The sequence below is a fragment of the Fukomys damarensis genome, unplaced genomic scaffold (assembly GCF_012274545.1).
Source record: "Fukomys damarensis isolate Sample0158 unplaced genomic scaffold, DMR_v1.0_HiC HiC_scaffold_19, whole genome shotgun sequence".
Lineage (NCBI taxonomy): Eukaryota > Metazoa > Chordata > Mammalia > Rodentia > Bathyergidae > Fukomys > Fukomys damarensis.
The window spans coordinates 61,789,426-61,813,534 of NW_022900931.1; the positions used below are offsets into that span (position 1 = coordinate 61,789,426).

Genomic DNA, 24,109 nt, shown 5'->3' on the forward strand with positions numbered 1-24,109 from the left:
AAACAAAAGCCGGGCGTGGTGGCGCAAGCCTGTAATCCCAGCACTCGGGAGGCTGAGGCAGGAGGATCACTGTGAGTTCGAGACCAGCCTGGACTACATAGTGAGTTCCAGGTCAGTCTCAACTGCATAGTGAGACCCTGTCTCAAAAAAATAAAATAAAATAAAACAAGGATCTGGATTTTCTGGTTCTCCCTAAGTCCATCTGTGGGTTCAGCCCCGCTCTTGGTTTATTCTGCCTTCTTCCACATCCTGGCATCATCTTCCAGGAGGTGCCAAGATGGCTGCTTCATTCCGAGCATCAGTTTGGGGCTCACATAAGAGAAGCAGCCCATCCCCTTCCTGGGTGAACCTCTAAGAGTAGGAAACCCGCCCCAGCAGCATCCCTCCGATCTCATTGGCCAGCACTGCCCACCACTCAACCAATCCCTGGACAGAAGAATGAGACGGGTTGAGACCAGGATGAAGGTTGTCAGTCACGCGCACCCCTGGGTGGCTGGAAGGTTGAACTTTGTTCCGTTCTTTTGGGCGCTGTCTATAAATGTGCTGTACTAAATCTGGAATTTTCTTTTTTTTTTTTTTTTTTTGGTACTTAGAATTGAACCCAGGGTGATCACAGTGAGCCACAGCCCCAGTCTTTTTTGTTTATTTGTTTGTTTTAAGCAGAGTCTTGGTAAGACATCCAGGCTAGCCTTGAACTTGCGATCCTCCTGGCTCAGCCTCCCAGAGTGGTCAGATGACAGGCAGCTGGGGATGTACTTTTTAATAATTCAAAGGAGAGTAACAGAGAACATGAGAGAGAGACCGACGGATACCGAGAGAATCTCCAGCAACTGGAAAATCTAGAACAGCTGGTTCTGCCAGAATGTGCCAACCCCTCCTGGCAGACATGCAGGAAATCACAGACCACAGCAACAGCAAGGGAGGGGCGTGGTGACCCGCGCTGACCACCAAGGATCGTTGCAGATGCTGGGAAGGGTGAGGTGGAGGGCGGGGCTCGGGAGGCCCGGCAGGTCCCGGACCAAGGTCAGCAGCGTTGTCCCCGCTGCGGTCTGGCTACTGCTCCGGGCACTCTGTGAGGTGGACCCCGCAGCGCCACGTCCCGGGGAGGAAACTGAGGCTCACAGAAGTGAAGGAGCCACGGAGTCTGCGGCTGTTCCGTCCCCCTGGGCCGCGGTGGCACCCAAGGAGATTCGAAGTCCAGGTATCTCACCTGCCCCGACTTGGGGACAACATGGCGCCACTACCTCTGACCAGCTGACGACGCGCCCAGGACACACAGCGTGGGCTGACACCCCGCGCCCCAACCCCGAGCGCCCTTCCGCTGGGCCACACGTCACCAGGGCAGCCGGCCTGGCACCACCCAGCCCAGACCACCAGACCAGCACCCCCACCCCCATACACACTGCCGGAATGATGAGAGCAGCGGTCCCCATCTGTGCCAGGCAGCGTGATGGCCACTCAGCACGGGGCTGTAGTGAGCGGATGGAAGTTTGAGGAACTCAAATTGTTTCGTGCATTTGGTGGCGCACGCCTGTGATCTCAGCCCTCGGGAGGCTGAGGCAGGAGGATCACTGTGAGTTCAGGGTCAGCCCAGGCTACATAGTGAATTCCAGGTCAGTCTCAACTACATAGTGAGACCCTGTCTCCAAAAAAGCCCAGAATTACTTACCTAATTAATTAACATTATGTTTAAACAGCTGCTGTGGCTGAAGGCTACCGTATTAGACAGCTCAAGCGTGGACCCTCGGCCACCCAAGGTCCATCCCTGAGGAGCTCAAAGCCCTGCAGGGCACAGGGGCAGGTAAATATAATCCCAGTTTCTCTGGGCAGCTTCACCAGACCCTGTTCCCTGTCTCAAAAATTTAAAATAAAGAATAAAGGGCTGGGGGTGTAGCTCAGCACTCTAAATTCAATCTCCAATATTTGAGCGGGGTGGGGGGAGAAACAAGCATGATTGGTCCTTCCCACCTCCCCAGCCTCACACACACAAGGCGCGCACTCACACACACACTCACACACACACACACACACACTCACACACACACGCCTGGGCCGCCTGCTCTGCCCGCCAGGTGCCCAAGCCCGAGTCTTCAGCTTACTCAGCGCCCTTGGCCCCGGCTCACGTCTGCCTCTGCCTGCACTGCCGCACAGCCACCCCACCCCATCCGTCATCTGCCCCATTTCTGTGCTGTTCCAGGTCTCAGCTCAGCCATGGCCTCCTCCAGGAAGCCCTGCCAGCCTACCAGGCCCAGTAGGCAAACACTGGGCAGCTCCTGGCCGCTGCGATGACCCCTCTGCCTCAGGATCCTGAGCCCCCTAAGGACCGAGAGCCAGCAGGAGGGCTGTGCCATGCGAACGGGCATGGGGAACGTATGCTAGAATGGGTGATTGGATGCTTTTGAAAAAACTAAGAAGCCAGGTGTAGCGGTGCAGCCTGTAATCCCAGCACTCTGGGAGGCTGAGGCAGGAGGATCACAAGTTCAAGCTCAAGTTTAAGATCACAAGTTTAAACCTAGGTGATTTAGCAATTTAGCAAGATCCTGTCTCCTAATAAAAAATTAAAAGGCTGGGGATGTAGCTCAGGGCAAAAGCCCCAGGATCGATCCCTAGCACTAAAAGAAGAAAAAAAACAAGGAGATGCTGCAGAGTCAGCCAGAGCCCCACCTCTACCCCTGCCGGCCAGATGTGCCCATCTCCCTCAGTCTTAATCTCCCTGACTGTGAAATGGGCACTGTGCTGGGCAGCAGCTGCCAGGCGAGGTTGTACAGCGGAGGACTGCTCAGCCGGAGGCCTCTGTGACACTGGCTGTGAGCACCATCAACGACAGTCACGTTGAGTGGGAAGAAGAGGCTGAAGGGACCAAGGAGGATTCCCAGAAGCCAGCAAGTCCCCAGTCACCCTGGGAAACCGGTCCAGCCGGTGTCTGCGCTGCCAGCTGCCATCGCACACAGACCCAAGATGGAGACACCGGGGACCCAGAGCCGCTTCTCAATGGGACTCCTGCTGTCTGGTAAGAAGGGGACAACCCTGGAGGGCTGAGGGGGACAAGGGACTGAGCCTGTACAGAAGCTTCCCCAGAAGGAGGGGGAGACGTTGGGAAGAAGAAAAACCAGAGTAAGATGGGCGGGGCAGTAAAAACACCAGTTCGTCCTCTGTTTCTCCTTTGTTTGTTTTGTTTGTCTCTGTGACAGAGTCTACATAGATTAAATTGGTCTCAAAAAATAGAAAAAAAAGGGCCGGGGATTTAGCTCAGTAGCGTGGCCATCTGCCTCAAAAGCAAAAGGTCCCGAGTTCAATCCCCGGAACTGGAAAAAAAAAAAAATTGGTCTTGAACTCTCTATGTAGCCCAGGCTGGCCTCCAATGTGTGAGGATCCCCCTGCCTCAGCCTCCCAAGTGCTACCCATGGAGTTTTCTAGAATATCAGGACCGTGACGCCAGGAATGTATTTGGTTTCTGTTCTCTGCTGTATCCTGGTGCTGAGAAATCTAGGGAATTTTATGACATATATAGCACTGGTATCTTTGGTTGGTGTGGTAGTTCTTATTTGTATTGTAATATGTGATATATATTATATACATTAGAAGTATTGGTTGCATGGATGGATGGATGGATTCAGAGAAGCCAAGTATTTCAGGGCAGGCTGCTGGAGACCTCTATAGTCAGTTTCCAGTCCCCACCTGTCCAGTATACGATGCAGGCCTGAGAAAAAAATACGCTAAGAGACAGAACTAGGAGAGAGAAAGCCGGGTGCCGGGATGACCAGTGCCGGTGCAACTGACAGAGACGCTGGCCAGTCCGAGGCACTGACGTTTAGTGCCAGTCAGTCGGGGTAAAGGTGATGTGTGGTTTCTATGGAAATGAATATGAACTCAGAAAGGACAAGACAAAGCATTCTCGAATTAGGAGCAGAATAGACAAAATATATGATTGTAGGCAGACTTATCACTCTCTCAGATGTGGAGATGTGCACCTTTCACTGTGTGCTGAGTGAATAAAGTTGAATAGAAGCCTCGATTGACAGTGCCTTTTACCCAACCACATCACCGAACTATCTTTTCTATACAATCACCTCGTGTTCCATTCCTTTTTTCCCCCACCTTCTCGTACCATAAACAACTATGCAACTCTTTTGTTTGTTTGTCTTTTGTTTTTTGAGGCAGGGTCTCACTAGGTACATGAGACTGACCTGGAACTCACTATGTAGCCCAGGCTGGTCTCGAACTCACAGCGATCCTCCTGCCTCAGCCTCCTGAGTGCTAGGCTCACAGGCATGCGCCACTATGCCCGGCTATGCAATTTTGCTTTAGAAAGCCTCATTTAAGCCCATGTTATAGCAAGGGGAACAACTGAGCACCCATTCTCTGGCATACTACACCATGTAAACAATGACATTTATATTTCTCTCAGAAACTAATACTCATGATTCTAAATTTCAAACTAAATTTGTAAGAAATAAGCTCTTTTTATCCCTCAAACTAGTACAGTATCTTTAGCTTTACATACAGAAGTATCGTTGATGGGGTTTTAACGGTTAATTGTACACATTTAACAAAATATATAATTTTTTAAAGTTCAATACCATAATTAGCATTTATTCCCTTTCTCACTGTTGTTCACTCTATGTTATTTTAATTTTTCAAAATAAAAACTCAAGGCTGGGGATTTAGCTCAGTGGCACCGCCACCTGCCTCACAAGTGCAAGGTCCCGAGTTCGATCCCCAGTACCAAAAAATAATAATAATAATAAAATAAAATAAAACCCAACAAATTCAGTCTTGGAAGTTGGATACTAGTCAGCCAGCCAAGTGGAGATTGCGAGGGTACAGTTGGATACCTGTCTGGAGTCCAAGAGTGGGATGAGATGGTCGCTCAGGAGAAATCACGATATAGAGAGAACATCTAAAACCACAGGATAAGTCGGATAGGCGGCCCAGGTGAGCGCTGGTGAGAACTGTAAAGACGTGTTACCTTCATGTAAAGTGTGAAACAGGACCAGCATGCACTGAGTGCTCGCTAGCTGCTATTATTCATTGAAAAATGCCTTGTACATTAAATAGACATAGTTGGGTACTTAGCTTTCCTCGCTTAATGGAGTATCATCCACATGCTTGCTCTGCTTTGACACACTTCCTTTAATATCCCATTGGAAACACATAATTTTTTGTTTTTGTTTTTTACCGGGGATCAAACTCTGGAGGTCACACAACATTTCAGGGCAGAAGAATCTTCTGGATCAATGGGATGGCAAAATCTGTGGCGTCTGTACCTATTTTCCCACACCTGCACCCAGGGCAGACATCACTAATCAATCCCCACACTGCTCCCAACTCACAGTACTCAGAGTCCTTGCCCCAGATAAGGATCTACGGGGAGGAGAGTGCCCCCCATCTCAGGCTGTGCCCATAACTTCCTCTAGCCTCAGTCCTGGCCCTCTGGATGCCCCAAGGTGCCCAGGCAGCTCTCCACATCCAGAAGATTCCAGAGCAGCCTCAAAAGAACCAGGACCTCTTCCTGTCCGTCCAGGGTGTCCCTGGCACCTTCCAGGACTTTGTCTGGTACCTGGGGGAGGAGGCGGATGGAGGCACGAGGCTGTTCACCTACATCCCTGGGCTCCAGCGGCCCCAGAGGGACGGCAACGCTATGGGACAGAGGGACATCGTCGGCTTCCCCAACGGTTCCATGCTGCTGAGACACGCCCAGGCTTCCGACAGCGGCACCTACCAAGTCGCCATCACCGTCAACCCCTCCTGGACCATGAGGGCCAAGACTGAGGTCCGGGTGGCCGGTGAGTGTCAGGGGCCCAGGGAGGAGGTGGAAAAGCTAAGCGTTCGAGCCCCGGGACAAACCAGCTTTCACCCCATCCTCCCGCACTGACTGCATTCCCAGTTGGTCATTGTCTGTATTCTGAGGCAAGACTGGGCTGTGTTCCCCATTCTGGGCTCACACTTGTGATCCCCCTCCCAGCCTCCCAGGTTGCCGGCTCTATAGGCCTGGGCCACCATGTCTGACTTAGATTCGTACCCTCGGCACTCTGACATTTCCAACTAGTGAGTATTTTCGGAGCAGAGAGCTGCGCACTGAAGAGAGGGTGGGCAGCATCCACAGCCTCTGCTCTCTGGACACCAGCGGGGTCCTTCCTAGCGGTGACAACCAAAAACGTCTCCATGTTTGTCTCCCAGAGCAAAATCACCCGTTGAGAACCACTGCCCTCGATTCATTTATTTTTACCTTCAAACAACTTCCTATGCTGGGCATGGTGGTCCACACCGGTAATCCTTTCACTCCGGGAGGCTGAGGCAGGAGGATCGCCACAAGGACCAACCCAAACTATATAATGAGATCCTGTCTGACAGAAACAAAAAACTGCATGGGGAAGGCACCATCACTGTATACATTTTATAGATGGGGAAATTGAGGCACAGGGAGGTTGTGATTTTTCTCAGCAAAGAGAATGAAATAGGGTGATGTGATGTGGAAAAGGAAGCCAAACCAGGAGAAAGCATCCGATGAAGGGTGTGTTGTAGCCTGAATGTCTGCCCCATGCACATATTCACACCCTGAAATCCTGCCCCGGGCGATGGCATTTCAGGGCGGGGCCTGTTTCCTTTCTACCTCAGAGCAACAGCCCCAGCCCAAAAGATGGGGCCCTGGGAGATGCTCAGAGCTCTGGAGTGGGATCCGTGCCTTTGGAAAAAGGCCCACAGGATCAAGGCGACCCTGCTGTCCTGTGAGTCCCCAGTGAAAAGGCGGCAGCCAGGAAGAGGGTCCTCAGCAAGCCCCGTATCACAGACTCCCGGGCCTCTAGAGCCGGAAGTACATTTCTGTTGTTTCTAAGGCACCAGGTTCACGCGTGTTGTCATCGAAACCCTTCAGGGCAAGGCAAGAGGACACCTCACAGAGCTCCGGAGTGACTGAGTTCTGGGCAGAGGGAGAGCAGGGGCCAAGACCCTGAGGCCAGACTGGCCTGGCATGGTCAACACACAGACAGCAGGATGCTGTGGCCCCTAGGGCTGCTTGGGGCAGGGATGGGAGGCAAGATGTATGGGCACTGAGGCCAGGCTTGTGGGCTGTGCAGAGAATCGCTGATGCCTAGGAGTGTTCTGAGGACAGGCAGAGCCTGTTTAAAGGGCCTGTGGCAGGACATTGCAAGGCCCATGGGCTTAGCTGGCAGGAGGCCAGCATGCTTGGGCAGGAGAGCAAGAAAGAGCATCCCAGGACAGGTGTGGTGGCACACATCTGTAATAATATCAGCTATTCGCAGGCTGAGGCAGGAGAACTTCAAGTTCAAAGCTAGCCTGGGCAATTTAGTGAAACCCTATCTCCTTGTGCTATAAGATTTTTTTAAAGGGCTGGGGATATCGATCAGTGGTAAAACTCTTGCCTAAAATGTGTGAGGTCCTGGGTTCCAGACTCACAAAAAGGCAAAACACAGCCAGGTGTAGTGGTGCATGCCTGTGATCCTAGTGGGAGGCAGGAAGATTGAAGTGAGTTTAAGGCCAGCCTGAGGTACATAGTAAGTTCAAGGCCAACCTGAACTACATAGTTGAGACCCTGTCTCAAAACCCAACAAAATAAACAAATAAAAAGAATAAAAAGAAACCAGCTTCAGCCACACCGGGCTATTCACAGTCATGCCCACTGTGTTTGTTGTCCTGCAAGTCTGGTGGCAGTGACTCGGGGTCTTCAGGGACCCAGTACAGACTGCTCCGAGCCTTGGACTCCCAAGGCGCCTGACCACAGATCTGACTCCCCTTTCCTGAGCCCCACGTATCCTCTGTGCCGCTCAGCCGTGCAGGAGGACCCCATTTCACAGATGGGGTAACTGAGGCACAGAGCTTTGGTAGCTCGCTCGGACCAGCCAACAGAGAACAGCAGACGCAGGACTTGAACCCAGAGCCCACTCAGTAGGGTGCCTTCCACCTGCCTTGCCTTTCCTGTGCCAGCGAGCACTGACCGGGTGGTATCTGGGCTTCCTTTGGTCTTTAGGATTGAAGTGAGGCAGAAGGGGTGGGTGGGGAGCTCTGGGCCGGAAACAGGATCCCGCACATCATCAGGCCTCACGCGGGCCTCTCACCGCAGAGAAGCAGGAGGACCTGTCTGCTGCTGCCGCACACCTGCCTATGAACGCGGGCATCGTGGTGGCCGCCATCATGGGGCCCCTGGCCACGGGGGCCCTGCTCATCAGCGCCATCGTGTGGCTCCTGGTGATGAGAGCCCGCAGGGCCCAGAGCCCCAGGTACAGCGGCCCCGCAGAGGGAGGGAGGCGGGGAGGGAGGGACAGCGGCCGGCCCTGCCCGCCCTCCGACCCGCATCTCACTATCCTGCGGCGGCTCCTGCCGTGCGCCCCCCAGGGAGACGACCGCAGTGAAACCAGAGCTGAGCCCCCCACCTGACACCGGTAAGCGGGGGCCCGGGCCTCGCCCCCAGCCCTCTCCACGTCCCTGCCCTGCCCGAGCCAGGCCTCCCCGTCCCCCTTCAGACCCAGCCCCGAGCACACAGCACAGCAGCGCGGTGCCCCGACTGCTGCCTTTCCTCCCTCCTATCGCTCGGGAGCTCCTGTCCACCCCACAGGCCACAGCCAGCCCAGGGCCCCTGCACCCAGCCCCGCTGGCTCCAACGTCCTCTGCGTCTCCCCATTGCCCCAGGCTGAGCACAGCCTCCTCAGCGGCTTCCCAAGGCCCTGCACACCACCCTCGCCTGCTTTCCTGGCCTCCGGTCTCACCGGTGCCTCTCCTCCTCCTCCAGACCACGCCCAGCCCCCAGAGCCGGGCCAGCGGCGCTCTCCCCCGCAGGCCGCTCCTGGGCTCTCCCCTCTCTCCCGCCTTGAGGTTCGCTCCTCCTGGAAGTCCTCCCTGACCCCCGGGCTGCCCGGCTCCCTGAACACTCTGGGCTGTCACTGTCCTCCGTCACAGCGGACTGGGAGCCCCTGGCCACTGCCGTGTCCCCAGCGCATGGTCCAGCAGAAGGAGGGCCGAGTGAAGGGATCAGTGACTGTCACACGCTGTGTGGCACTGCCTGTTATCCGGTCCCTCCCCTTGTCCTCTGCTTCAGGTGACAACATCTATGAAGTGATGCCATCTCCAGACCCCCTGGTGTCCCCCCTCAGGGATGTGGGGACCCTGAACTCAGCCACAGTGAGTCTGATCACCACCCTCTTCCCTAAGCCAGCTTCCAACACTGGCCTCCTCTGAGTTGCTAGTGGCACCCTGGGGTGCCTTGGCACCTGGTTTGGAAACCATGTCTCCTTTCCTCTCCCCTCCCCCTCCCTCTCCCCTCCCCCCTTCTCCCCCACCTTTTTCTTTGCACGGTGGATCCAACTCAGGTCCTTGCAGGTCCTTGAGACTGAAAGAGCTAAATCCCCAGCCTTCCCCCACCATTTTTAAAACCCTAGGAAGAGGTTGAATGGCAGCCTTTGACACTGCCACAGCGCTGCTGGGAAGGGTGGATTTTCTCTCTTGTACGAAGCTGTCTCCTGCACTGAGCAGATTTTTTTCTCTTTATAATGGGGGCATTGTCACCAAAAAGAGGGAAGGATAGCAAGTAAGTTGTTGAAATCAAATAAAAAGAGAGCTTACCTTGCAAAGGCTAAGAGCTGACAACCCAGATGTTGCCAGGGAGGCCCAGCATTTGGGGGTGATCAGGCCACTGAGCTGTGAGCTAGTGCCCTTGTCTGGGGGGGACAGTGACGTGCTGGGAGGTGACTTCCTTTGCCCCAGGGCCTCACAGTCAGGGGTTGAGGAGCCAGGGGGGATTGGAGCGCAGGCCTGTTAATCCCAGAGGTCAAAGACTGGAGGGCCTCTAGGCAAGTGTGAGCACCTGTGAACAGCTATTCCAGAGGCTGAGGCAGGAGGATCACAAGTTTGACCCCATCCTGGGTAACTTAGCAACTTAGCAAGACCCTGTCTCAGAATAAAAATTAGGAAAGGCTGGGGAGGGTGGGGATTTAACTCAGTGGTTCCAGCACCTGCCCCGCAAGCGCAAGGACCTGAGTTCAATTCCCAGTACAAAAAAAAAGGAAAGAAAGGGCTGGGGATGTGGTTCCGTGCAAAGGCCTTGGGTTCAATGCCCAGCACCACAGAGGAAAAAAGAAAAGGAAAGAAAAACCACCGAAGGGCGGAGGGCTCCGTGCAGGGCTCAGCTGCGCTCTTCCCTTGCAGCGCCCCGCCCCGCCCCCACCCCGGCAGCCAGAGCCGGAGAACCATCACTACCAGGTGTGGGGGGACTCGGGGACCCCGGGCCCAGGGAGGGGCGGAGAGACCGACGCGGAGGGGGGCTGTCCTCACTCTCCCCACCGCCCCCAAACGGGGAGGTCGCAGCCTCCGGGGACACCCAGCCGGCACACAGGGATACAGTCACACAGCCCTTCAGTCCCCTCCCTCCCTGCCTCCCCCAACTCCAGTGGCTCTCTCCGCCCACAGGACCTGCTGAACCCCGACCCTGCCCCTTACTGCCAGCTGGTGCCCACATCCTCCTGAGGGCTCTGAGAGCCGTGGGGAGGGGGTGCTGCACGACAGACCCCTGAGTCAGGCAGGACGAGGCCCTCAGGATCCGGTGAGCTGGACGCGCCCACACTCCCAGAATCACGGAGGACAGGGTGCTGAGGGGACAGGGCAGCAACAGGCCCAGCTCCTCACGCAGCCTGTGGCCCAGGCCACAGCCCCACCTGGATACCCCGGGGGCCTCGGGGGCTCTCGTTGTCAGCCTTCCACCCGCTTCCTGGGGGACAGGTGGACCCAGACGACGCTCCCCGCAAACCACCTCAGCTGCTCCAGCCCCTGTCAAAATTCAGCCCCTCAGAACCCGCTGCCAGCTTCTGAGTATCACCACCCTGACTACCCCACCACCTCGGGGCAACAGTCCACTCTGCCTGTCCCGCCCCCGGTCCCAAGTGTGGGCTCCGCCTCAGCCTCCCAATTGCTGGGATCGTGCCCAGCGGGGTCCACTTTAAACTGGGACACCAGAGCTGTAACAATAAAATGGGTGTTGTTTTAAACCACTTCCTTGTGTCACTTTGTTGCAACTGCTGTAGGAAATACAAAAGATGAGGGAGAATTCGCAGGAGGGGAAGTCACAGCTCAGGCTGATCCAGCGTGAAGATGCCCAGCTGAAGGACATCTCCATCCCCAACCTCCCAAACAGCTGGGAACTGCCCAGGACCACCTCCTGGCTAAAATGGCCAATCGGGAGGACTCAGGGCTCCAGACTGTTCATTTTAACCCCAAAGAGACTCACATACCTCCCTTCTTCTGTACCAGCCACTGCTTATCAAACCTCGATACCCATTCTCTCCTTTTCCTTGGGGTTTTTAACCAGACAAGTGGCAGCCTACTATAACATAAAAACTACATTTCCCAGGTGTTCTTGCAGTTCTATGTGGTCAGGTGACTAACTGCAAGCCAATAGGGTGTGAGCAGAATCTATACAAGCAACTCATGAGTGGGGATCCCTCCTCTCCTGGTTCCCCTTTCCCTCGGGCTAGAGAACGGCACCTCATCTGTAGTTTTTATACGTGAGACCTGGTCTCCAAAAAGGGAAAAAAAGGAATTAAATCTCCGTAAAACTTGGGTTTTTGTTTGTTTGGTACTGAGGATTGAATGGGGAGGGGAGGATCTACCACTGAGCTACATCTGCAGCCCATTTTATTATTTTTTACTTTGAGACAGGATCTCACTAAGTTGTGCAGGCAGGACTCGAATTTGTGATCCTCCTGCCTCAGCCTCCTAAGCATCTGGGATTGTAAGCATGTGCCACCATGCCTGGCAATAAAACTTTTTTTTGTTTTGTTTTGTTTTTTGTTTTTTTGAGACAGGGTCTCACCATGTAGTTGAGACTGACCTGGAACTCACTATGTAGCCCTGGCTGGTCTCAAACTCACAGTGATCCTCCTGCCTCAGCCTCCCGAGTGATGGGATTACCGGGGTGCACCACCATGCCCCACTAATAAAACTTTTTTTTAACAAGAAAAGGAATTTGTAATCCCAGCACTCAGGAGGCTGAGGCAGGAGGATTGTCACAAGTTTGAGGTCAGCCTGGGCTGTATAGTGAAACCCATGTCTCAAAAAGACAAAAAATAAAATAAAATGAAGGCGAGAAAGGAAGGGGTAGGGATGGGGCCCGACCTATCTTGAGGAAGGTAGAAGGGTCTGCGAGCCAGTCTTGAGTCCCAGCCCCTGCTGGAAGGAAAGGGTAGCTGCAGGCCTGAGCCAGGGTGTGGGAGAGGAGACAGCTTGCTTTGAAGCCCCTGACGCCCTGACACCCAAGGTCACCTGGGTCCTCACCAGGAAGCCAGCAGGCCAGCTGGAGCCCATGATGGCCACCAGGGGGCGCCAGAGAAGTGCCTGGCCCTCAGACGGGCAGAGCCCAGAGCGGATCCACCAGGCCCCAGCCTCTGACCTGGCCCGCGGGTGCCCCCAGACAGCCTGTACCCAACCCTGGGCCAGGTCTGCTCCCTGCCTCAGCCTCCTGCCTGTCTCTCTGCCCCTCAGATCCCAGCACTAGTCCCAAGAGATTTTTCTAGAGCCCAGATTCGACCTGCCTGTTCCTGCTTGGAACCACCCACAGCTCCCCAATGCCCTGAGAAGCCAGGCTCCTCACCACAGCCTGCACCGAGTGAAGGTCAGGGTCCTGGGGCCTCACCTTCAGCCCCTCAGCCCCACTCTGTGATCTGCAGTCCACAGAAATAAACTGCTCCCTCCACCATCCCAACTTCAGGTTTCTGCATCCTCTGTCTTTCTGATCCCCAGGCTGCATGTGGCTCTCTTGCTCAGCCTCCTCATCCACCAGGCAGCCTCCGTGGAATCCCTGGCCTTGTTAATTGAGCAGCTACTGCACACCAAGCTCTGTTACATGAACCTGAGGACCAGAAACATGAAGGCAAATCAGAACAGCTCTCCTTGGAGAGCTCATGGCCAGGGGTTGGTGGGGGGGGGAATGACGTGACACCCCATGTAATAAGAATGGGTGATACACAGGTACTGCCCATATCACCCACTATGCCCTGTGCCAAGTGCCTTGTATTCATTAGCTGATCGTAGGCTCACAATAGTTCTATGAGGGAAGTACTGTGAGTGGCCCCATTTGAAAGATGAGGCAACTGAGGCAAAGAAAGGTTGGGGTCACGAGTTGAGGGGGTGGTGGAGAACTTCTGTAATTCCAGCATTTTGGAAGGCTGAGGCAGGAGGATCGTAAATTCAAGTCCAGTGCCATAGCAAGACCTTGTCTCAAGAAAGGAAGGGGAGGTGCACGGGATCTCAGTGGACAAGCTGGGAACAGGACCCCAATGTTTATCTTTTTCACTCCACTCGGATGTTGGGGTGCGGGGGTCCACCCTCTGGGGCGGGTATGAGGACAGCGCTGGCCCGCGGGGGTCGGGAGAAGAACTTCACGCGCTGCGTCGCACTGGGCCCAGTCAGCAGGAGACCAATGTCCCTGGCTGGACCGAAGTCCCGGGCCCCCAGGCTGTGCCCCCCCCCGCAAGATCTGCCCCACAGGGGCCTCCCTGCTTCCTGTCCACCGGCCCAGAACACCACCAGAGTCTCAGGGCTCCCCGGTTCTCGGAGCTGCGGCCCTGGGCTGGAAAATGAGGAAGTGGTGGGGAGGAAGAGGGCGGGCGGACCCAGAGTCATTACGGTTCACTGGGGAAAACCCTTCCCTTCCGGATCCAGCGCCTCTGTGTGCCAAAGGCCTTGCGCAAGCCAAGCCGCGGGCGCGTCCGAGCCTCCGGCCTCCCCACCCCCGCCCTCTGTGGTGTGCTTGCAGCCCTCGAGGGGGCGCAGTGGCGGCGTGGGTGGGCTGGCACCGTGTCTCTACCCGGACAGAGCTCTGGGGGGTCGCAGCGGGGCCCTTGGGTCGTGTGTGCAAGGCCCTGGGTTCCACCCCCAGCACTAATGCGAAAAAGAAAATTAAACCAGGCACGGAGGTGCACGCCTGTAATCCCAGCATTGGGGAAGCTGAGGCAAGAAGATCCCCTCTAGTTCGAAGCCAGCCTGGGGTCCATAGTGAGATCTTGTCTCAAAAGAAAAGAGAAAGAGGAAAGAAAGAAAGAAGAGGGCCGGGGATTTAGCTTAGCAATTCCGCTGCCTGCCTTGCAAGCGCAAGACCCGAGTTCGATCCCCTGTACCAAAAACAAAAGAAAGAAGTAAGGAAAGAAAGGAGCACTGCCATTTCTGAGGCCCCCGCAAGTCCAGGTACTGACTGGGCATTGGAAAACATAAGGCAGTATTAGCTTTAATTTCACTTTTTCAAGAAATAATGGTTTTGTGTCTGGTTTCCTTTGTTTCTTCAGTACTGGGATGGAACTCAGGACCTCACACATGCTGGGTGAGCATTCTACCACTGAGCTATGCTGCCAGACCTTTTTAATACTTTGCTTTGAGACAGGGTCTCACTAGGTTGCCCAGACTGACCTGAAACTCCTCACCCTCTTGCCTCAGCCTTCCAAGTAGATGCGATTACAGGCATGCACCACTCACTGTGCCTGACCCTAGTACACTTTTTAAAAAACGAGTCTAGATCTTTTGGAGATAGAGTCGGAAATCGGTACGGATAAAAAAGTGTGCAGTGGCTGGGATCTGCTTTCCAAATACCTCATCCATTGGACCAACCAGGGGTCACAAATGCTCGACAGAAAAGGTCAGGCCTGTGCAGAAAAGGAAGAGACATTTGTCTTTGCCATTGTTCCCTAGACAATACAGCAGAACGACTGGACACAGCAGGCGCTTGTGTTAGGGATCCTTAGCCACCCAGGAATGGGCTCGAGTGCATGGGAGGGCGGCCGTGGACCTGCGCAGTCGCCATCTGTCCGAGGAGGGACTTGAACATCCGGGGATTTCGATGTCTGCCGGGTCCTGAGCCAACGCCCTCTGGCCGTGCAGGGACCAGTGTACCCCAAGGGGGACTCACCCAGGGGCGACTGTGACCCCAGAGAAGGCAGCAGGCAAGACTGGCCTGAGCTGGGATGGGAGCCAGAGCAAGACAGTTCTCCCCCACGCTTCATGAGTGTGTGGTATTTCCCATAATAAAATCTTTTTTAATTGTTTTAACTGCCTCCCCTTTTCCCGCTGGGGTAAACGAAGCCAGGAGGAGGAGGAGGAGGACAGCTAGCCAGGTCCCATCCCAGGACCTTGCAGTCCCCAGAGAACCTGGCTGTTTCCCCCACCCCACACTGCCTTTTACTTCCTGCCCCCGCACCTTGTAGAACAGCCCAGCCTCCTGGGGCCCCTCAGCTCAGGCCTGGACCTTCCCTCAGTCCCCAGGCTGGGCCTTTCCATCGCCCAGACCAAGGTCAAGGGGCTGCCAGGAGCTGCGCGTGGTGACCCATGTCTGTAGTCCCAGCACACTGCAGGCTGAGGCAGGAAGATCTCTGTGAGTCCAGGCCAGCCTGTGCTACACAGTAACACCTGTTACGGGTTATTTTGTATTCGAAGTCCTGGTCCCTCCGTAACCATCTCCTCCTCCTACTGTCATTGGTCTCCAGCCTCCCTTGCACTCACCAAAGACCTCCTGCTACGGGGCCTTGGCACTTGCTGTGCCGTCTTCCCAAGGCCCCTCTGCCCCATATATCCATCCAGAGGTGCCCTGTCACTGCCCTCAGCCTCAGCTCCCCTTCAGCAAGGCCCCAACCTCCCTCCCTGAAGGAGCAGCCCCATCCCTGTCCTGTTGCCCAGTCGCTTATCTTGGCTGACCTGGCTGCTATCTCACTGTTTTATTGTTGCCTGTCTCCCTCCGAAAGGACGTAGCCCACAGGAAAGCAATAGTCTGTGGTCTGTGTCTCCAACACAGCTTGGCAAGGTGTCAGCGCTCAATAAATATTTGTTGAACAATTGAAAGACTCGGAAAGCCCCGGGCTAAGGACCTGCAGGTGGGGACTGGGCCACGCTCACTGCCTGCCTGCACCCTTTGCTCTGTCTGAGGTGAGGGGAGGGCACAGGGTCCTTTCTGTCCCAGCACAGCCAGGATCAACCCAGATCTGCCAGGTGGCCGGGTGGCCACACCTTCCGGTCAGACCCACAGCAAATGTGCCCGCCAATGTCACCTCTGCAATAAGGGAGGGGACCGGGGGCCAGAAGCTGCAACAGCAGACAGCACCAGAGCCATCAGCCCAGCTGCCCCTCGGAGGCCCAAGTCCACGGAGCCAGCTGGCACTTGCTGGGTGAGCGGGCGGGTGGCACAGAGGGAGAGAGAGGGACAGCAGGGACAGTGGCCTTGGGTTCCCCAGGGAGGCAGTGACTCGGCTGAGAGGTAAGCCTGGGAATGGAGGAGAGAGGACAAAATGAGGTCACTCAGAACAAGGCCACCGCATCCCCAGATGGCTGTGTGGAGAAGGCGAGAAGGCAAGGCCGTGACTTCACCAGGCAGTGGCCCGCAGCCTCAGTTCCCTCACCTGCAAAATGGGCTAGGGCGGGAGGAGCTGGATCTGTTGGCAGAAAAAGCCAAGAAAAAAAAAAGAAGAAAAAGAAGTCACGAGGCCTAGTGTGGTAGCACACACTTGTGATCCCGGAGCTCCATGAGGCTGAGGCAGGAGGGTCACTAAGTTCCAGCCCAATACGAGCAACTTAGTGACTTAGCAGACCGTGTCTCAAAAATAAAAAAGGGCTGGGGATGTAGCTCAGTACGAAGGCCCTGGGGTTTGACCCTCGGTACCACAAAAAGTCACGGGCCAGCACAGTGGCACCCACACATAATCCCAGATATGCAAAATGCTGAGGCAGGAGGATCACAAGTTCGAGCCCAGCCTGGACAATGTAGCTAGACTCCATTTCAGATAGAAGAGAGAACAAAAGCAAAAGGAAGGGAAATTTGATATCCGTGAAATAGATCTACACTCCCTGTCACTTCCCTGACCCAGGTGCACCAGAAGTTCCGTGTGAGTCCTACGTACAGTTTTCCACTTTCTGCTGTCACGTGAGGAAAAAGCAAAATGAAACAGGTGAAATGAATCGATTTAATTCAATACATGCAAACTGGTAGCATTCCAGCATGAAATCAATACCAGAACGAGCTAGTTCCCCTCCGTTTGGTTGCATAAGTCTTTAATATCTGATGTGCATTTTGCGCTCATGGCTGATCTGGGTTTGGAAAAGCTATCGACTGGTGGCGACCTCCAGGAACAGGACAATCACAGCGGCCCCCACCCTAGCTCCGGCAGCCTCCCCGGGGCAGCCAGACCCTATCAGCCCAATCAGGAGCCGCGGGGGAGGGGGTGTGCATGACTGTAAACCCAGCATTAGGGAGGCTGTGCAGCCAGGAGGGTCACTGTGAGTTTGAGGCCAGCCTGGGCCACGTAGGAAGACCTTGTCTCAAAACATAAATAATATTTTAATAATGCTTCATAATGAATAAATAAATGAAAGACCCAAGTTAACTCACATCTGTCCTCTCTTCAGAAACCTCCCGGGGGCTCCCATCTCAGAGTAAAAATAGCCAGAGTCCTCTGGGTGGCCTGTGAGGCCCTGAAGGATCCCTCCAATGCCCTCTCAAACCTCACTACTCAAGTCCAGCCTCACCCACCACCTCTCCCCTCTTCCTTACATTTCCCCAGACACTCCTGCCCCCGGGCCTTTGCATCTGCTGTTCTCCAGCCTATACAGCTCTTTCCCCGGATTTTCAGCAAGACTCTCACTGAGGGGCTACTCCAGAGTGGCCTCCTGCATTAAATGATTCTCCAGCTCCCCCTGCTACTGTGTCCCAGTCACCTCCGTCGCTCTCCCTGCATTGTATCTTCACAGGTCATCTCTGCCTGATGTTCTAGCGCACACACTGTGTCTGTCCACCTCTTCACATCTCCCCAGTCCAAAGATCGGCTCTGGGTCTCTCCCCTTTGAGGCTGGAACCCCGGCATCAGGAACAGAGCCGGCGCACAGGAGGTGCTCAACAACCCAGTCGGGGCACATCTGCAATCCCAGCACCAGGAAGCTGAGGCAGGAGGATTGCCACCACTTTGAGACCAGCCTGGGCTACATAGTCCTTCTGGTCTCAAAATAATAAAGTTTAAAAGGGCCGAGAATGTAGCTCAGTAATGTTCAGTCACCAGTACTGAAAAAAAAAGAGATTTCAGAAACTGTTCCACCCACCTGGACCAAGGACCCGGCTGTGGGGAGCTCAGGGGGAGGTGCGGTCACAGAGGAGCTGGCCTGTGATGCCTGGGGGTTGCACAGAGCCCAGCCCCACCCCAAGCCTCTCTGGGCCCAGCCTGTGGAGCTCTGCCTGGCCAGGATGTCACCAGAAACCTGGCCTCCCCGGGGACCAAAGGCTCCCTGGTGTCGGGTTCCACAAACAGCCCAAGGCCCTGGCATGAGCCAGGGGCTGGGGACACAGAGAGCACAGCCTGGCCTGCCCTCTCGGGGGTCACAAAAGGGGGGCCCGGACAGACCCATCCCAGGGAGAGCACAGGGTGGTGGGGCTGGGCTGGGAGAGCTGGGGGCAGCCATGGAGGGCTTTCTGGAGGAGGAAAAGGGGAGCAGAGCAGGGGGGCCATCCGGTCTCCTCCTGAGCACCCTGGGCAGCCTGGCATGCTCTGAGCACTGCAGGCCCCAGGCGGGCTTGGGTTTCAGGAAGGACCCCCTGTGCTATGCCCACACATCACAGGAGTGTGGGGCAGGGGGCCCGGGGAATGGGGGAGCCCCCTGAACAGGTACAGGCCTGGATAGGGGTGCACGGAAGAGATGTTTAAGAAGCAGCAGCTAGTTGGGCATGGTAGTGCACACCTGTCATCCCAGCACTCGGGAGGCTGAGGCAGGAGGATGGCTGTGAGTTCAAGACCAGACTGGGGTACACAGCAAGACCCTGTCACACACACACAAAAAGAATGATACACACCTGTCATCCCAGCTACTCAGGAGGAAGGATCAAAAGTTCAAGCACAGCCTGGGCAACTTAGCAAGACCCTGTCACAAAAGACAAAATGAAAAGGATTGAGGATGTAGCTCAGTACAAAGCCCCTGGGTTCCATCACCAGGGCTGGGGGTGGTGGTGGCAGAAGCAGCCGTGTGAGTGTTGCTGGGGTTCGGGTTGACAAGTCCAGGTCCCTCCCTGCCATCCCTGGGATGGCCCCGCCCCTGTAAGAGATCCAGGGTTCACCCGGGAAGACGCTAAGGTCAGTTTGGGACAGGTGAGAGAGAGGCTTCAGAGGGACACTGGGACACCAATGTGACGCCAGGATGCTGTCCCAGGCCTCGGTGAGAGCAGAGAGCAAAGCCAGGGCAGAGCAGGGTGAGGTGAAGTTGCAGGTGGGGGACAGCCCCAGCCCCACCCCCACCCAGCAGAGCCCAGCCCTGAGGGCATCTTGGGACACAGCAAGCACGGGGAGACAGGTTGGACAGGGCAGCACAGGGATGGGCCGTCCCCACCCAGGCTGCGGCCTTCAGCGAACCGGCACCTGCAGCCATTGAGATGTGGGAGGCAACACTCGGGAGGCTGAGGCAGGAAGATCACCATGAGTTCAAGCCAGCCTTGGCTACATAGTGAGACCCTGTCTCAAAAAGCAAAACCGAGAGACAAGGGAAATAATAACACGACTGTCTGTTTGCCTCCCCCTAGCAAGGATTCCTTTCATCCATTTTCCCCAGGGTCTCCCCAGCACCTAGGCCAGGGCTGGCACATAGTAAGTGATCATTAAATATCTATTACCTGAGGGGTGTGCTCAGCAGTTACTCAGCTTGGCTTTTGTTTTATGGTACCGGGGATTGAGCTACATCTCCAGCTGTTTTTTATTCCGAGGCAGGGTCTTGCTAAGTCGTGCTGGGCTGGAATTTGCAACCCTCCTGCCTCCCAGACGCTGAGATTCCTGGTGTGGGCTGAGGCTCCTGTGCAGGGTCCCTGGAGAACAGGTTCCAGAGTGCTCAAGTCCCTTGTTCAGCTCGGCTCCAGCCAGGCGTGGTGAGCCCCACAGAGTTCGAGGCCAGCCTGGGCTGCATAGCGAGACCCTGTCTCAAACACAGGAGAAAGAAAAGGCTCAGTATTTGCATAGAAACTTGACACTTCCTCCCACAGACTGAGTCACTGCGTGGGGGGGGTGAGTCCACCGACGCCAGGCAACCTCCGGTGGGCCCTGTCCCTGTGTTGTTTAGGGACAATGATGAGGACCGAAATGCTCTGTGTCCAGCATGGGTGCAGGTTTCAGCAGAATATTTTGCTCCGGGATTTGCTGAATCAATGAGTACAAAGTCCACAGATGCAGTCCTGGGGCTTGACCCGGGAGCCTTCACGCTGAACTACACCCCCAGCTCTTTTATTTTATTTATTTTTTTATGATTTTTTTTTTTTTTTTTTTTTTTTTTTTTTTTTTTTTTTTTTTTTTTTTTTTTTTTTTTTTTTTTTTGCTGCATGGCCTTGCTAAGTTGCTAGGTTCCCAGGTGGGCTCGAACTTGCGATCCTCCTGCCTCTGCCTCCCCACGTGCTGGGGTTGCTGGCGTGCGTATGACGCCCAGCTGAGACAGGCAGACCTCACATCTGGCTGAAGTGCTAGTCTGTAGCTTCTCACAACTGCTGTCAGTCCAAAGTGGGATTTTTCCATCCATCCCTAGTTTCCAGGGTAACACAGTGGGATTCAGCAAGGGATTGTCTCCATCCCCACTCAGGAAAGTGCACAGCCAAAGTCAAACATCTGCTTTGTTGTTGCTGCTGCTGCTGCTGTTGTTTTGACAGGGTCTCACTGTAATAGTCCACGCTGGCCTCCAACTCACGAGATCCTCCCGCCTCAGCCTCCTGAGTGCTGGGATTCCAGGTGGGTACCTCCACGGCCGGCTCCAAATTCTGCTTTGGGTCAAAGGCCCATTGGACAGAGAGAGAATCAAGGGCTTGAGAAGGGGAAGAAGAGAATGTGGGTGCAGGATCCTTTGAGAGGTCACTAAGAAGAGTCCAGATGTCTCTCCCCTTTGGAGACAGAGCTGGACTCAACTCCTCTCTTTGGCCAGCAACTGAGCAGGTCAGTCTATGCCCGTGCCTCAGGTTCCCAGATGCAAACAGGGCCCCCGCCGGCAGCTGCCTCACAGAGGTAACGCCTGGTGGGCACCTGGCTTGCCGAGGCTGGAGTAAGGGTCACCACCTGGTGACCCCTGAACTCACGGGTCTGGGGCCTGGGCAGTCAGAGACAATTGCCCTAAAGTCCCCCCTGGCCTCCTCCCCTCCCTGGTGACCTGCTTCTTCTCCCATACCAAATCCGGGCCTTCGGCACAAAGAGGGTTAGGCAGCTGCCCCAGGAGGCCTGGCCAGGTCGTGGCCCCTGGCTGGTGCCCGCCACACCCACCCTGGTGCCCAACCAGGGCCCCAGGTGCTTGGTGACTCAATCCCTCCAAATTCAGGTGATCTCCCCTGGTTCCAAGTCACCAAACCCTCCCGGGCCTGGCTGCAGACGGAGCCGGGCACCAACCAGGAAGGGCCTCCGAGCACCGGGCACCAGCGTCCCCATCCCTGAGGCCCGGCCTGCGCTGGAAGATGGCGCCAAAGGGGTGCAGCTGGCTTGTCCTCAGTGGTGAGCGAGGGTGGTACCCCAGGCCTCGGGAAGGGAGGGAGCCCCAGCCGTGACAGGGAAGGTGTAAGCCAGGAAGCCAGCAGGCTGTGGAGGGAGGGTAGCACACAGATACTGGAGAGATGTGCAGTTCGGCTTCCCCACCCGAGGGGACTTCACAGATGGGAGACTTGGAACCCAGAGGGGTGACATCCCTGGCCGGGGCCACACAGCCAGAAAGTGGCAGGGTCTGTGCTAGACCAGAGCCACTAACGCTGCCACATTCCTTCAGCAGGGAAGCACGGAAACCAGGCCTGGCCTGAGTGCTTTGACGGGACAAGGGCCACAGCCAGCCACCTCTGGCAGCAGCCCTGGCAGCCCTGACCAGCTGTTAGTTTGGGGCTGATCTGTTCTTTCAGGGGAGGGGGGTCCCACGGCTGCTGGTGGGGGCTTGGCAGGTGGAGAGGACCCATGAACGGGGAGACCCTGGCGTTTCACATGGGGCCACACAATTATCCAGACTGAGCCAGGTGTGGTGGCACACACCTATGATCCCAGCACTCTGGGAGGCTGAGGCAGGAGGGCTGCAAATATAAGCCCAGCCTAGGCAACTCAGTAAGACCTTGTCTCAAAAGAGTTTTTTAAAAGACTGAGATGTAGCCCAGTGTGAAGACCCTGGGTACAAGCTCCAGCACAAGAAAAAAGGATGGAAGGAAGGAAGGACACCAGGAAAGGTCCAGTGGCTTAGATGGGAGGCAGGAGGCCGCAGGTGTGAACCCTGCCTTGCCGGACCTCAGCTGGGGACGCCTCCTAAGTCCAGCCAGCTCTGCTGTCCACCGTGGGGCTCCAGCCGCCCGCCAACCCCGGCTCCTCTTCCTCAGCCGCGCTCCTGAGTGCCGGCGCTGAGCTGTCCATCACTCCTGAGCCCGCCCGGCTGGCCGCAGGGGACAGTGTCACTCTGAGGGTCCGTGGGCTCTCGGGGGAAGAGCTGGCCTACAGCTGGTACGCAGGCCCCGCGCTCAGCCTGTCCTACCTGGTGGCCAGCTACATCGTGAGCACAGGCGACGAGATCCCCGGTCCAGCCCACACGGGGCGGGAGGCCGTGCGCCCCGACGGCAGCCTGGACATCCAGGGCCTCCTGCCCAGCCACTCGGGCACCTACATCCTGCAGACCCTCAACAGACAGCTGCAGACCGAGGTGGGCTACGGACACATGCAGGTCTATGGTGAGACACCCGCCACCCCGCCCCTGCCAGGCCTTCCTGTCCTGCTCCTGAGCCCTCCTTTAGAGTAAAAAAAGTGGAAAATGATACCTCCTTCAGGATGGCTTCCAGGATTGCGGCTGCCTCCCGGCCCCTCTCCCTGCCTCTCGGTTGGCAGCGCAGGGCACCAGCCCAACCCGGCCACGCCCCTCCCGTGACCCAGGCCTCCGAGCAGGTGGTGCCCGGCCCCCTCCCCCTCTGTCTCCTGCGCCCACAGAGATCCTGGCCCAGCCCGCGGTCCTGGCCAACGCCACGGAGCTGGTGGAGCGGCGCGACCCCCTGCGCCTGCTGTGCACCAGCCCCAGCCCCGCCGAGGTCCGCTGGTTCTTCAACGGCGACGCTCTGCCGGTCGCCGTCCGCCTCGGCCTGTCCCCAGACGGCCGCATGCTCACCCGGCACGGCGTCCGCAGGGAGGAGGCCGGCGCCTATCAGTGCGAGGTGCGGAATCCACTCAGTGTGAGCCGCAGCGAGCCCCTCAACCTGACCGTGTACTGTGAGTGCTCCTGGCGTCGCCACACTCCCGGGGCTGACCCTCGGGGACAGGGAAACTGAGTCCAGGAGAGGGCGCCCAAGGGCATGTAGACAGTCAGCAGGGGTGAGAAAGGGGGCTCGCTCTTAATTACCCTTGGCCCATCCACACCAGCCAGGCAGGCTGACCCACACCTCATCATCTGGGAGGCAGAGGCTGGAGGATCTTGAGTTCAAGGCCAAGCTGGAATGTGCTGTGAGAACCTCTCTCAAAAACACAAAACCAAGAAAAGCTCATTGTGGTGGCGCATGCCTGTAATCCCAGCGCTCAGGAGGCTGAGGCAGGAGGATTTCCAAGAGTTCCAGGCCAGCCTGGGGCTACATAGTGAGTTCAAGGCCAGCCTGAACTACATGGCAAGACCCTGTCTCAAAAGACAAAAGCGAAATATGGAACTTTGGCACTACCTTGGACAGAGTGGCCGGCCCCTCCAGTTAGAAGCAGTCCCCGCAGAGAAAGGACGTGGGAGTGGTTGGCTTTGAAAGGGAGCAGGGGAAGGAGTAGTGGGGGGCTGGGAGGGGACATAACCAAGAACCGTAACCAAGGCTCGAAATCATTCCCAGGGGCAGCTGGTGCCATGTGGAATCCTGGGAGAGGTATATGAGGGCGACAATGTAGAAAAAGCAAGAATCTAGAATCCTAGAGCCCTATGACACCAGAGAATCCTAGATTCCAGAAGCTCTGCATTCTAGACTGTGAGAATTCTAGAGACTAGAAGAAGAGGTGCTTAGAACTTTAGGATCTACTGTTAAAATCTTAGCCTAGAATCTTAGCCACATAGATTTCTAGAATTTTAGAATGCTGTATCCTAGAAGCATCTTGCAGCCTTAGAACTCTAGATTTTCGGTTCGGTGCTCTGCCTCGCAAGTGCAAGG

General features: G+C 55.9%; 2 protein-coding genes and 1 long non-coding RNA gene across 8 annotated transcripts in view; all 3 read left to right on the forward strand.

The window, feature by feature from the left end:
* The first annotated feature begins 1,580 nt into the window (after window positions 1–1,580).
* LOC104861687 lies at window positions 1,581–2,464 on the forward strand. The gene is made up of 3 exons (XR_780095.3): window positions 1,581–1,613; window positions 1,698–1,801; window positions 2,198–2,464. It is a non-coding gene; the product is annotated as an uncharacterized LOC104861687 (long non-coding RNA).
* An 85-nt stretch (window positions 2,465–2,549) lies between these two features.
* Window positions 2,550–10,989, forward strand: Ceacam19 (CEA cell adhesion molecule 19). 2 transcript variants are annotated; one of them, XM_033765841.1, is made up of 7 exons: window positions 2,550–3,010; window positions 5,418–5,786; window positions 8,081–8,237; window positions 8,353–8,399; window positions 9,053–9,135; window positions 10,159–10,212; window positions 10,420–10,989. In XM_033765841.1, the coding sequence occupies exons 1-7, from the start codon at window positions 2,959–2,961 to the stop codon at window positions 10,474–10,476; spliced, it is 819 nt and encodes a 272-aa protein (XP_033621732.1). In that variant the 5' UTR covers window positions 2,550–2,958; the 3' UTR covers window positions 10,477–10,989. The 2 variants fall into 2 exon arrangements, with proteins under 2 accessions (XP_033621732.1, XP_033621733.1); XM_033765842.1 differs by lacking the exon at window positions 10,159–10,212.
* Window positions 10,990–21,350: 10,361 nt separating this feature from the next.
* Window positions 21,351–24,109, forward strand: part of Ceacam16 (CEA cell adhesion molecule 16, tectorial membrane component) — a 15,736-nt gene continuing 12,977 nt past the window's right edge. For all 5 annotated transcript variants that reach the window (XR_780093.3, XR_780092.2, XM_010623212.3 and 2 more), the window contains exons 1-3: window positions 21,351–21,470; window positions 22,328–22,672; window positions 22,926–23,201. Coding sequence is in view for 3 of the 5 variants with exons in the window: in XM_010623212.3 (XP_010621514.1) it covers window positions 21,434–21,470; window positions 22,328–22,672; window positions 22,926–23,201 (658 nt within the window). In the remaining 2 variants the exon portion in view is untranslated. The remainder of the gene's footprint in view (window positions 21,471–22,327; window positions 22,673–22,925; window positions 23,202–24,109) is intronic.